The sequence below is a fragment of the Bubalus bubalis genome, chromosome 16, assembly GCF_019923935.1.
Source record: "Bubalus bubalis isolate 160015118507 breed Murrah chromosome 16, NDDB_SH_1, whole genome shotgun sequence".
Taxonomy (NCBI): domain Eukaryota; kingdom Metazoa; phylum Chordata; class Mammalia; order Artiodactyla; family Bovidae; genus Bubalus; species Bubalus bubalis.
Window position 1 is genome coordinate 30088908 of NC_059172.1, and position 13279 is coordinate 30102186.

At 50.5% G+C, this 13279-nt stretch overlaps 1 protein-coding gene and 1 long non-coding RNA gene across 2 annotated transcripts in view; both read left to right on the forward strand.

Moving 5' to 3' along the window:
• The window catches only part of MAP6 (microtubule associated protein 6), an 84647-nt gene extending 82252 nt beyond the window's left edge, over positions 1 to 2395 (forward strand). The window contains exon 4 of the mRNA XM_006074085.4: positions 570 to 2395. Within this exon, the coding sequence (XP_006074147.3) occupies positions 570 to 2253 (1684 nt within the window). The 3' untranslated portion in view covers positions 2254 to 2395. The remainder of the gene's footprint in view (positions 1 to 569) is intronic.
• A 6436-nt stretch (positions 2396 to 8831) lies between these two features.
• On the forward strand, positions 8832 to 11989 carry LOC112579638. Its single transcript, XR_006545297.2, has 3 exons — positions 8832 to 9034; positions 9380 to 9473; positions 11650 to 11989. It is a non-coding gene; the product is annotated as an uncharacterized LOC112579638 (long non-coding RNA).
• The last annotated feature ends 1290 nt before the right edge of the window (positions 11990 to 13279 follow it).

The following is a 13279-nucleotide window of genomic DNA, read 5'->3' on the forward strand; positions in this document are numbered from 1 at the left end:
CCCTTTTAGGGGAGGTGGGGAAGAGAGACCTTCCCACTGCCCTCTTTCTCTCATGTGTGCCTTGAGACCCCTTGCCCCTCCCAACTGAGTACTTAACAAGGGGGTCAGGGAAAGGGAGGAGTCTGGGGAACTCTGAGAACAGAAGCGTTCTAGCCTGTAGGGTCACCTGAGTGGAGAGCAAAGATGGGCCCCCAGGATAGACCCCACCTATCCTGGAGGAAGGAAGAGAGGCCTGGGGGGAGTGTGGGGTAGACAGGCTGCTAGGATGCCCACTGGAAGACTCTGAGTCCCAGTACAGTACTGCCACTACCACCTGGGGGCCGCCCTCCATGCCATCTGCTGGTTATCATCAATTGGCAAGCACACTGAATGACCAATTCCCAGTCTGCCCCTCACCCTACCCCACATTCTATACTAAGGATCTGGAGATCAGATCCTCCTCCTGTCTCCCCAGCAAGAGCTGCCCTGCCCAGGCTCCACTGGGCAAGACTTAACAGGCAATCTGTGCTCTGCCCTGTCCCTGGTCTAAGCGCTGGCCCTCACAGTGACAACCTCTCTCTCCTCTGCAGGAGCCAGGTCGAACCCACCAGGGATTCACCTAAGAATCAAGGTCCTGTAGCCACAGAACCAGACAAGGATCAAGGTCCAGTGGGCCCGGGGCCTCTGAAAGATCAAGGTCCTGGGATCCAAGAGCCTTCAAAGGGTCAAGGCCCCACAGTCCCAGAGCCTCTGAAGGATCAAGCTCCTGTGGTCCCGGAGCCTCTGAAGGATCTAGGTCCCATACTCCCTGCATCAATTAAGGATCAAGATCATACTGTCCCTGAGCCTTTAAAGAAAGAAGGTTCTGTGATCCCAGCATCAGTCAAGGACCAAGATTCCCTGGCCCCCATGCCTCTAAAGAATCAAAGTCCTATGGTTCCAGCAAGAATTAAAGATGAAGGTTCCATGGTACCAGAGCTTCTGAAGGATCAAGGCCCCACGGCCTCTGCACCTGTCAAGGACCAAGGTCCCATGGTCCCAGCACCTGTCAAGGACCAAGGCCCCACGGTCCCTGAGCCTGTGGATCAAGGCCCCATGGTCCCAGCACCTGTCAAGGACCAAGGCCCCATGGTCCCTGAGCCTGTGGATCAAGGCCCCATGGTCTCAGCACCTATCAAGGACCAAGGCCCCACGGTCCCTGAGCCTGTGGATCAAGGCCCCATGGTCCCAGCACCTGTCAAGGACCAAGGCCCCACGGTCCCTGAGCCTGTGGATCAAGGCCCCATGGTCCCAGCACCTGTCAAGGACCAAGGCCCCACGGTCCCTGAGCCTGTGGATCAAGGCCCCATGGTCCCAGCGCCTGTCAAGGACCAAGGCCCCACGGTCCCTGAGCCTGTGGATCAAGGCCCCATGGTCCCAGCGCCTGTCAAGGACCAAGGCCCCACGGTCCCTGAGCCTGTGGATCAAGGCCCCATGGTCCCAGCACCTGTCAAGGACCAAGGCCCCACGGTCCCTGAGCCTGTGGATCAAGGCCCCATGGTCCCAGCGCCTGTCAAGGACCAAGGCCCCACGGTCCCTGAGCCTGTGGATCAAGGCCCCATGGTCCCAGCACCTGTCAAGGACCAAGGCCCCATGGTCCCTGAGCCTGTAGATCAAGGCCCCATGGTCCCAGCACCTGTCAAGGACCAAGGCCCCATGGTCCCTGAGCCTGTGGATCAAGGCCCCATGGTCCCAGCGCCTATCAAGGACCAAGGCCCCACGGTCCCTGAGCCTGTGGATCAAGGCCCCATGGTCCCAGCACCTGTCAAAGACCAAGGCCCCATGGTCCTAGCACCTGTCAAGGACAAAGGTCCTATGGTCCCAGAGCAACTGAAGGATCCAAATGCCATGGTCATAGAACCTGTGAAGAAGGAAGGTTCTGTGCTCTCTGAGTCTGTAGAGAAACAAGGGTTAGTGGTCCCACAGCTGGTCAAAGATCAAGGGAAAGGGGTCTCAGAACTTCTGAAGGATCATGAGTCTGTGATTGCAGCGCCTGTCAAGGATCAACGCCCCATGGTCCTGGAGCCTGTCAAGAGTCAAGTTCCTATAATCCCGGTGCCTCTGAAAGATCAAGATCCTCAGGTGCCACCACCAGCAAAGGACCAAGATCCTGTGGTTCCTAAGCCTCTGAAGACTCAAGGTCTCAGGAGCCCTCAGCTGCCCACGGTCCCACCACCACCTCCAGTCATGATCCCAACTGTTCCCCATGCAGAATATGTCGATGGTTCCCCTTGACACTCACCCCTTGACATACCAAAGAAGGAGCTGGAGGTGAAAGTGCTCCCTCTCAGGGGCAGCGAAGACACTTATTTAATCTGCATGAAACACGTATTGTATAGTCTTGCTGGAATCTAATAAAACTGGTCCCTCTGGCTCACTAGTGTCTCTCTGGATTTATTTGCGTGTGTGTGTATGTGTGTGTACCGTGCATACTGGAGAGCGGGCATGCAGGGCTCTGCATTTATTCATTTGGGCCATCTGAGAAATCCCCAGCTCCTGTGAGTTGTCAGCATGAAAGATGCTAGGATCCTGATAACCGGACCCCATTGTGAGGGTGTAGGCAGGACATACTTGTCTTTCCCCTTCACTGTCACACTCCAACCACATTTCACTTGTGACACCACAGTTAGTGGGTAGGACTTCTGCACATCAGGCAATTATCTACCACTAGCTGGGGATCCTATATTTAACTCAATTATGACACTATCTACCTAGAGACAGCATTAGCTCCCACGGGTTAAGAGCTTCATCCTACAAGACTGCCTCCTTGTCTCCCCAACTTCAGATGCCAAGTGCAAGTCCCAGGCTATACCTTGTACTTCTAACTGACTTGCTTTAATCAGGGTTCCCACAACTCCCTGCTTGGGTTCAATAGTTTGCTAGAATGGCTCACAGAACTCAGGGAAACATTTATGTTTACTGGTTTATCCTAAAAGGATAAATAACACACCAAGGTGGAGAAAAGAATAGGGTAATAAATAGAGGAAGGGACAGGCAGCCTCCATGCCCTGGCCAGGCACACCACCCTCCCAGTAACTCCAGCAACCTGGAAGATCTTCGAACCTCAAACTTTGGGGATTTTGATGACAACTTCATCATGTTGGCATAATGGAACATTAATTCCGTCTCCAGCCCCTCTCCCCTTCCCAGCAGATGGAAGGTGGGGCTGAAAATTCCAAGCTTCTAATTGTGACTTTGTGTTTCTGGTGACCAGCTTCCATCCTGAAGCTATCCAGGAGACCACCAAGAGTCTCCTCATTAAAACAAAAGACATTCCTGGACTTCCCTGGTGGTCCAGTAGTTAAGAATCTGCCTGACAAAACAGGGGATATAGGTTCGATCCCTGGTTTGGGAAAATTCCACATGCTGAGGGGCAACTAAGCCTGTACTCCACAACTACTGAGCCCATGCTCCGCAACAAGAAAAGCCACTGCAGTGAGAAACCCACACACCACAACCAGAGAAGAGCCCTCACTTGCCACAACTGGAGAAAACCCATGCACAGCAATGAAGACCCAGTGCCGTGAATAAATAAATTTTTAAAATTTTAAATAAAATAAAACAAAAGACACGCCTATCACCTAAGAAATTCCAAGAGTTTTAAGAGCTCTGTGCTAGGAACAGGGGGCAGAGACCAACACATCTATTTTCTATTATTTCACAGGTCAAGTTCCATGAAAGCCTAGGTACCAAACAGATATCAAACCACAGCAGGCTGAGCCCTGGATTGTTCAGAGCAGAAGCCTACAGAGGAAAATGGGAGCAGGGGCCCAGCTGGCCCAGGTTAATTCTGGATGACAGTTGTTTGCCAAGGGTCCCGAAGGTCATCCAGAGGTCATGCTTCTGAGAAAACTAGGCCTCCCATCAGAAGAGTCCCAGGACACTCATGAAGCAGAACCTAGCATCTGCTAGTCCTCACTCAGTATCCAGGACAGCTCAGCCAGGACTTCTCAAACAGTGCCTGAAATCCGCCACTCATTCATGCACGCAGTTTGACTTGTCCTTAGCACCCACTTTGTGACTCACTCCGTGCTGGGCACGAGGTCACAGAGGTAAAGAAGTCCCACTTCGGACAATAAAAGCTGGTGTCAGATGAAGCCATAGGCCAACTAAAGGCCCGACTTTGAGAGGAGGGTGAAGAAAAAATATCTAGCAGGGCAGTCAGGAAAGCTTCTCAGAGAAAGTAGCCATGAAGTACGGACAGCAGAGGTAGGAAGGGGTATCATGGATGTGGCTGGGGCGGGCGTGGGCGGGAAGGGTAAGCCCCCTCTGGAAGTCCTTGAATGAAAGAAACCTGATTTGCATGAGGGATTGACCAAGGAGGGTAGCAGGCCTCTGGAGTAGACAACTGAGAGCAGGCAGGGGTGACCAGTTTTCTGAAGCCCAGGATGTCAGGGAGGAAGTCGGGTGGAGGGGAGCCAGTCCTGTAGGCTGTGAATGTATCACTGGGAAAAAGGCTAGGGGGCTGCTGGAGGCTAAAGCCCAGCCTTGCCCATAGATGCTACCTGCTAGAATCCCACTGGTGTAAGTCACCGTAGTCTCCCCTTTAAAACCCAAAGCCCTGGGACTTCCCTGGTGGTCAAGCGGTTAAGAATCTGCTTTCCAATGCAGGGGATACGGGTTTGACCCCTGGTCAAAGAACTAAGATCCCACATGGCACTTAAGCCTGTGCTTTCTAGAGCCTGCATGCCACAATGAACAATCCTACCTGCCACAATAAAGACCTGATGCAGCCAAATAAATGAATATTTTTAAAACAAATAAAAAGGAACCAAAGTCCTCAGGGGCCTGGGACCCTTGGGGAAGCAGCAACTGTTGTCCCCAACAAAGCTGGCTCCCAAGGAACACTCCTACCCCTTTAAGACTTTTGAGACCCCTTATGGTCATTAACCAGAGAAGGCAATGGCACCCCACTCCAGTAGTCTTGCCTGGAGAATCCCATGGATGGAGGAGCCTGGAGGGCTACAGTCCATGGGGTCGCTAAGAGTCGGACACAACTGAGTGACTTCACTTTCACTTTTCACTTTCATGCATTGGAGAAGGAAATGGCAACCCACTCCACTGTTCTTGCCTGGAGAATCCCAGGGACAGGGGAGCCTGGTGGGCCGTCATCTATGGGGTCGCACAGAGTCGGACACGACTGAAGCGACTTAGCAGCAGTAGCAGCAGCCACTTCTATAAACACACACACACACACACACACACACACAGACACTGATTATGAGGATTCTTCCTGGCCCATCACAAGTTTGCTGCTATATGAATTCTAATAGGGCCCTGCAGACAAGACAAGGCCACACTGAGGCTACAGCAGTATTGTGTATGGATACCACCCTTCCTCCTTTCAGCTGTCCCTCTGACCCACACACCCAGTCCCAAGTCACACACATTTCCATGGGCCAGGCAGATGGTGCTATCTCTGAGTGGGCAACATCTCACCCGGGGAAAATGTCCAGAAAGCCATAGGCTACCAGGGCTCCCCCTCTGAAGTGAGAGCTGCCTGGAAACAAGGTCTGGGATTCAGCCCCCCATGGCCCCCGCTAAGCTTCCTCAGGGACAGTGTCAGAATGGAAAGAGAAGTGGACCCAGCCTGAGCCTCTGGTGACTTGTTAAAGGTAGGAAGAGAAAGGCCCAAAGGAAGCTGAGGAAGTGCTCGTCCAAAGCTGTATGGAGAAACCAGGGCCTGTGGTGCCAGGGAGTGCTTCAGTACGGAGAATGATGTCCAGCGTCAAAAGCTGAGGGAGAGAGTGCAACTCAGTCGAAAGGTGAGGGAGAGGAAGCTGTGGAATTTGGCAGCTTCCACTTAGGAGCAGGTCGACCTCCAGTCCAGCGCCAGCCACCTGTTTCCTCATCTGTAGAATGGTCCTGATGATAAGAGGAAATTCTGAGGCCGAAAACCTCCAGCCCAGGGTTGAGCTGCAGGCCGCCGCCTCACCTGCATCACACCCAGCTCTCCACTGCATTGGAAGAAGGCCTAGTGAGAGAGGTTGACGGCTCAAGGCCCCCGTTCTGGGCTGCGGCAGGGAGAGGCGGGAAATTAACTAGATGCTCAGCCCTTCTCAGATGCAGACTTCATCCTTGACCTAGTTCTTCCCAGGGGCAGCCATTTCCCAGCCCCTCCCCTGCACGCATTGTCCCCACCCCTCTCTGTCTCTCCCCTTCGCTGCTTGGCGAATCCAGACTAAGGACCCGGACTGGCCGCAGCCAGCAACCCCGCCCACACAGACGCGGCTGCCTGAGAGAGGGCGGCGCCCCTGCTTTGGAAGCCTGCAGGGATCCGCGACTCGGAGCGAGCCCGAAGATGCTCAGTCTCCGCCCAAGAGCCTCGAACCTGGCTCCAGGCTCCGAATCTGGGGATCGGACGTGGCCCCAGGGCTGTAAACTCTAAGCTCGCACCCCCAGCCCCGGTTCCAGTTGCCAGAGCTTCGGGGCGCGGGGTCAGGCCCTTGGGAAGAGAAGGCTGCCTAGAGAATCCTGGGGACCCGCAGACGCGCGCCACCCGAAGGCGGGTCCGGTGGGCCCTTTAGGAGCTGGGCTGAGGCCTCGCTGGAGCCCCTGGTGGCTGATCTGAGGAAAGACTGAGATTTAACTCCTCTCGCGCTGTGATCCCCGCCCTTAACACCTGGGGGTGCGAGGGCGGGTACCGCCGGGGCACATTTTTGGCATTTTCAGGTAGCAAGGAGACGGCGCTTGCGGATTCGGGGCAGATCACAGGGCCAAGTCCTATTCCAGCAGCACCTTCCGCAGTCTTTGTCGCTGCGAGGATGGACATCCAGAGGAAGGGGATGGGGAATGCACCCCAGTCTCAGTCCGAAACCTGGGGGGGGGGGGTAAATTGCATCCATTTCCAGCCTCTGCTTCCAGTCTGCCACTAAGACCTATGCCCTCTGCCAGCTAAATAAATAATGAATCTGCCCTCTTTTTTCTATCTCTATGGCCACCCCCTCTTATCTCACACATATCACAGTTTGTAAATCTGTATGTGAATTACCTGATGGCACGCAGGATGTAAGAAAGGAGGAATTTTCTTATTTTGACAAATCAAATCAAATCTAGTTGAAGCTCCTCCTCTCCCTGCCAGGGTAGGCAGGAACTCTAATTAATCTTAGTCACTTTCCTGAAGCCGCCCCCTGTCCCTAGGTCCAAGAGGCTTAGGCCTCTTGGAAGATACATGATGGTCATCATGATGGCTGCCCCAACCCAGCTAGAGGGGCACTGGAGGCCCCATGCCCCCTGAGCCATGCTTGGCTGGGGAGCTCCCTAAGCCTGCCCAGGTTGTGTGGTGTTAACATCCTTCCCCAGACATTCCTCCCACCACCCACATCCCTCAGAGGCCCCATAATCCAGACCCCCAGCTCCCCGCCCTTTCTAAACACTCCTGTTCCCAAGTCAGGCCATTGTCAAAACCTACACTTTTACCCCCTCTCCATCTAGGCTCACGCAGTTTAACATCCTCCATGGACTTAGAACTAATTTTGGGGGGCAAGGGCTGCACAATTGTATATTCTCACTTGCAACATATGAACATTCCAGCTTCTCCACATTCTTGTCAACACTTGTTATTGTCAATCTTTTTTATTATAACAGTGATTTCTTTGCCTATTCCAGAATCTTCCAATCTTTCTTATACACCCAGTAGATATGTAATAACTGTGTGTTGAATAGATGAATAGGAAAACAGGAAACAGCAGGTTTAAGCAGGAGGACAAGCTCAGTCTGGTACATGTTGAGTGGGACATGCTTTTGAGACAAGGAGAGAGGTATCTAGGAGACTTCTGGATATTGTAGTCTCAGTCTGGAACAGGAGTCTGAGATGAAGGCAGAGATGGGGATCTCATTAAAATGTGGGCTTCGCTAGCCCTGGGAAGTTATGTGAGGCCATGAGAAAGGCTGCATTTACGCAGGGAGAGTGTGGAAAGTGAGGGAAAGGTCCAAGACAGAGTTTGGGGAAGCACCAACATTTCAGGGGTAGGAGAGGAAGGAGGCTCTGAGCAGAGCATGCCACGGAGCAGCAGCAAGGTCAGAGGAAAACTGGAAAAGATTCACCTTGGAGAAAGCATCAAGGAAGTACAGGTCAACAGGATCAGAGACATGAGTGCTTCCCTATGAGACAGATTATTAAAAACATCCGTTGAACAAAATGGGTAAATTGTCAAAACAGTTGAAGTTGAAACTGTCAATACTATTGAAGTTTTGCGATGGGTACTTGAAAGTTCATTACACTATCCTCTCAACTTTCATGCACATTTGAAATTGTCCATATTTCCAAAGTGATTTTTTAAAGTATCCATTGGACTAACAATAAGGAGATTACTGGTGAACTTGGCAATTGCATAGTCTCTGGAGGGAGAAGAAACCCAATTCCAATAATAGAGGATTTTCTCATACCTGACTCAGGACTCACCAATATTCCAGTAAGCAATCACTGGGCACATACACCCAAGTATTCTTGGGAAAAGAGAAGATTGTGTGTGACAGTCATTAATTTTTCATAGCTGTTGGTACCTCCACACAGGGACTTTTTCTCAGCAGGCCCAGCAGCCAGCCAGGAGCTCTTCCTCAAAAGGAGGAAAATTGTTTACCAAGGAGTGCCTGGCTTTGCTCCTGACTCCTAGACACTCCATTGCGGTTCTTTTCTCAGGGTTTGCCACAGGCTGACTTCATCCCCATCTGCTGCAAACACATGACTCACTTTGCATCAGCTGAGTCATCAAGGCTATGAGAAAGAGCTGCTTGCCCTTCAGCCCGGACATCTGGAAGCCTTCTTTTGCTCTGCTGCTGCTGCTAAGTCATTTCAGTCGTGTCCAACTCTGTGCGACCCCATAGACAGCAGCCCACCAGGCTCCCCCGTCCCTGGGATTCTCCAGGCAAGAACACTGGAGTGGGTTGCCATTTCCTTCTCCAATGCTCCACTTGAAGCTGGCAACCTTACTGGTTACTCTGTAAATGAAATGAATCAGAGCAGCACTCCAAAATGTGACATACATTGCCACCAAAATACATGGAAACCCAGCAAGTATGCTTCTTTCTTACTTCTACTAGGAAGCAGAAAGCACAGCAAGTTCGTTTTACTTTGTAGGATGTGATAATGTTATATGTTAACTTTACTGGGCCACTGGGTGCCAAGATATTTGGTCAATTATTCCAGGTGTATTTGTAAAGAATGAGATTAACATTAGACTTATAGTGGAATAAAGCAGATTGCCCTTCCCAGTATGGGTGGATCTCATCTAATCTGTTGAAATAGAACAATGGACTGAGTAAGGCAACATTTGCTCTCTGCCTGGCTATCTTCAAGCTGGGGTGTTGGTCTTCTCCTACCTTCAGACTGGAACTAACCATCACCTCTCCTGCTTTTCAGGCCTTCAAACTTGAACTGAAACTGTACTACTGGAACTCCTAGCTCTCCAGCTTACAGACAGAAGATCACAGGACTTCTCAGCTTCAATAATCCAGTGAGCCAGTTCCTTATAATACATCTCCTTGTATCTCTCTATCTCTATATACACATATCTGTAGCTGTGTCTTCTATTCATTTTGTTTCTCTGAAGAACCCCAACTAGTATCTCTTTCCTGGCATGATCCAGAGCACTGAACACCCAGAAACTTCACTTGGGTGGCAGGCCCCTATGTTCTTATGGGATTCATCTCCCATTATCAGCACATTTTTTCATCTTAAAGTATCTGCTACTTTTAACTCTCTGAATCCTGGGAACATGATGTCATCAATGTACTGGACATTCTGTGTCTGTGTTATGGAAGGATGATCAGGTTACATTGTAACAGAGAATCAGAGACTTGGAGAATTTCAAGACAAGATGAGAAAGCTGTATTGCTGCCCCTGCCAAGAAAAATAAAGCTGCTTCTGATATTTTCTATAGAGAAAGATTAAAAAAAAATTCTTTTTCAGATAAATAGTTTTCATATTAAATGACCAAAAAATACATATATATGCTCCCATAAAAAGACTACCCCTATTCATTCTTAAAAACAAAGACTGCACTAGACTGGGAGCTGCTGGAATCATTATTTGGAATCATCTGAGTAAGCTTATGGTAATTCCCTGTTCATCCTCCAAGACTTACGCCTTCTGCACAGACTGAAGAAGTAAGTTAAGCGAGATGCAATAGAAAGTAGCTTGCATCTCTCAAGTTTTTGATGAGGGAACAAATTTCTGTAATTTTCCTGGATTTGCACCATGACTTTGGGTTATTGATCAGTAAGAAGAAAAAGTTCCAGAAGCTTCCACTTGGCCCTTTCTACCATAATGGCCCTTATCCACAGGTCTACAGGTGCATGTATGCTGTAAATTCCAATTATACTCCCTGAAACTAAAAATGCGATTGCAGGATGAGTCCAAGCACCATGCCTGGACTGAAGTCAGACTCCAGCTGTCACCTGACACACGTGAACCTCTACACTGTGGTGTTCTGTGTTCTCAGGAATTAGCATTAGATAGGCTCAAGTCCTGCTAATCCTGAAAAGCCTGCGTGTTTTCCTTTCACAGAGCACAGTTCTCTGGCAAATGGTCTAGGACCCTTTGTGGAAGGTAGGCTAAAAGGAAGATTTACAGTATGTATCTGGGATTTTATTGAAGGGCTCACTCTGAAGGGTACTGGCCTCCCTTCCTTTCAAGGGGCTTTGGGTGAGGGACCAAAGTTCTCTTTCATAATGGGTCAAATCAGGTTTTTGCTAGCAGGACTGGAGGGTTTTGTTTGTGATTTTGCTTTGTTGTTTCTGTTACACAGATTAAGGAGGACTTAGAGGCTGCCTGTCTATTCCCTTTGGTCTTATTTGGCCCTTAAACGATTAGTCTTTGCTAAAGACATCTGTGGGTTAGATCTTTCTGAGTATCACTTGGCATCTGCTGTCCCAGGTGGCCAAGTGCTGCTGTGTGTGCTCTGCTCCCCTGGGATCCCATCATTTCCACTAAAATTATGGAGTCCGTTTCTGTGACAGTGTCTCTCACTAGCATCCCTAGCCTGCAGAGAAAAGTACTACATCAGCTTTAAAGATGCTCCCCTCACTGATGTGTTTCTCCATGCCTTGGTGAAGGGAATTTCCTCCAGGCTGTCTAAGAGGAAGTCGGGACTGTGGAACTTGGCTTGGGGGGTATGTGAGTGGATCACACAGGGCAAACCACATCAACATTGCTTCCTCCCTTAGCACTGGATTCCCTCCTCTATGTTAAAGCAAAGAATTCTGGCAATTCAATATCAAGCATAGACCTCAGCTGAATCCAGGTTTCTGTCAACCAACTAAGCAAATAATGAAAACCGCTGCTAGGTGCTCACACTGGCACACTGACTCTGGAATTGGAGGCAAACATACTCACACTGATAGTCCAGCCCAGTGAAAAGTATGTTCCTCCGTCCAAGGGCGAGCACCCACAGACAACATCCCCACAAACGTTATCCAGACTTTTGGGTGATATATTAATAAATTAGCAAAACCTTGCAATTCTTCTGATGTGGATGCTTCTTCCTCCCCGATCTGACTCTGGAACTAGTCCCCTGAGGCAGGAAAGCATCTAAATCCAGTTATGGGACTAGAGACAATGGGGCTTGGACATGAAGAGCGTTGGCCACCCCTTGGGGAGTAGATTGAAATCATGCCTACGATATTTTGCAGCTCCTTTCATCCAGAGGTAGAGTCTCTTCCTCATGCCTTGAATCCTGGCTGGCTTGGTGACTTGCTTTGACCAACAGAATGATAAACAACATGATTGAAGCTGCAGAGCTCAGACCTCAGAGGCTTAGCTCCTGCCTTCATCATCTGAGAATCCTGAGGCCACCACTGTGCCAGGAAGAAGATGGAGATGCAGGACCACATGAGAGAGAAGCTCAGCGCCCGGCCATTCCAGCTGAGCCCAGCATCTAGTGGATGCAGTCACCGGAGACAACCCAGACCAGACCAGTGGAATAACCACCCAGCCAACCCACAGAACTGTGAAAAAGAACGAATTGTCATGTTAAGCCACTAAGTGTGGAGTGGTTTGTTTCTCTTTCAGTGTACCCTGAAACACTTTGCAGGGTAACTTCCAAGACAAGGTCATTTCAAGGTCTTCAGGGAAGGCAGCTTGTGCTGCACGGGGATTTAGTGGAGCCAGGGGTGTTCTAAATCATTCAAATCCTCCCATATGGCCTCTAATTCCCACCCTGAGATCAGTGCCCTAAATTTCACCCAAGATCTAGCAGTGACATGAATGCAACTGACAAACTGACAACGTAATTTGTTGACCACAGCATCAAAGTCCCGTCTGGGTTAAGTTATATAACATAGCTTAGCACTCCCCTCCTGCTCCAGGCCTCTTCTCCCCTCCCCCGCTGAGTTTGTCATCTCTGGCTTATGCCAAGACTAGGTTAATGGAGAAATGACATGGAAAAAAAGAAAAGTCTGACCACTTCTCAGTAGGTGTATTTGAAGTGTCAAAACACTTGCCAATTCTTGCTGAAACAGCAGGTGGGTTAGCTCATGCCTAAACACGTGGACTGTATGCTCCCCTTAGAAATGAGACACTGGAGGTAGGCATGTGGAGGAGCTGAGCAGAAATGTCCATGACAGAGAGGAAGGAAGAAAGGTGACAGCAAGTGGTAGTGAAGGTCCAAATACCATCCCCCGCCAAGAGCATCTGGAGGGAATGCTTGGTGTGTGCTGCCCAGAGAGGCTTCCATAGGGCCCTGGGAGCACAGAGATGGCCAGACTTCTGACAGGACCCAGGGAGGGTCTCCAGGGAGCCAGTAACCTTTGAGACAGGCTTTGAAGGATGAGTAGGGCATCCATGGGCAGAGGTGAGGGAGGCATGATGCCAGCAGAAGAGGCCGCAGGAGAGAAAGGAGAGGGAGGGAAGTCCAGGGGAGGCATAAGTCAAGCTCTGGGGAGAGGAGGGAAATTGGAGGAGTGGGAGAGGCAAAACCAGCTGATCTGCTCCTGCAAAAACATTCACTGAAAAAGTGAAAAAGAATAAACCATTCACTGACCTCGGGGCCTACCCATCAGCCCCTCCTTCCAGCCTCTCTGAGTAGTTCAGCCCAGAGCCTGGCAGCCAGGCCTTCCTCCATCTCACCACTCCCCTGCCCCCAACTCCCCAGGCCTCTCACTGTGTCCCAAGCTCCCAACGGCCCTTCCGGTGGCCACATCTCTGTTCATGCCGGGCCTCTTTTCCAGAATGCCTCTTCCTCCATTTTCTACCCGCCTCTAGCACCTCTTCTTCCGGGGAGTCTCCACTGACCGCTTCAGCTCAGCCTGATCCCCAGGTTGT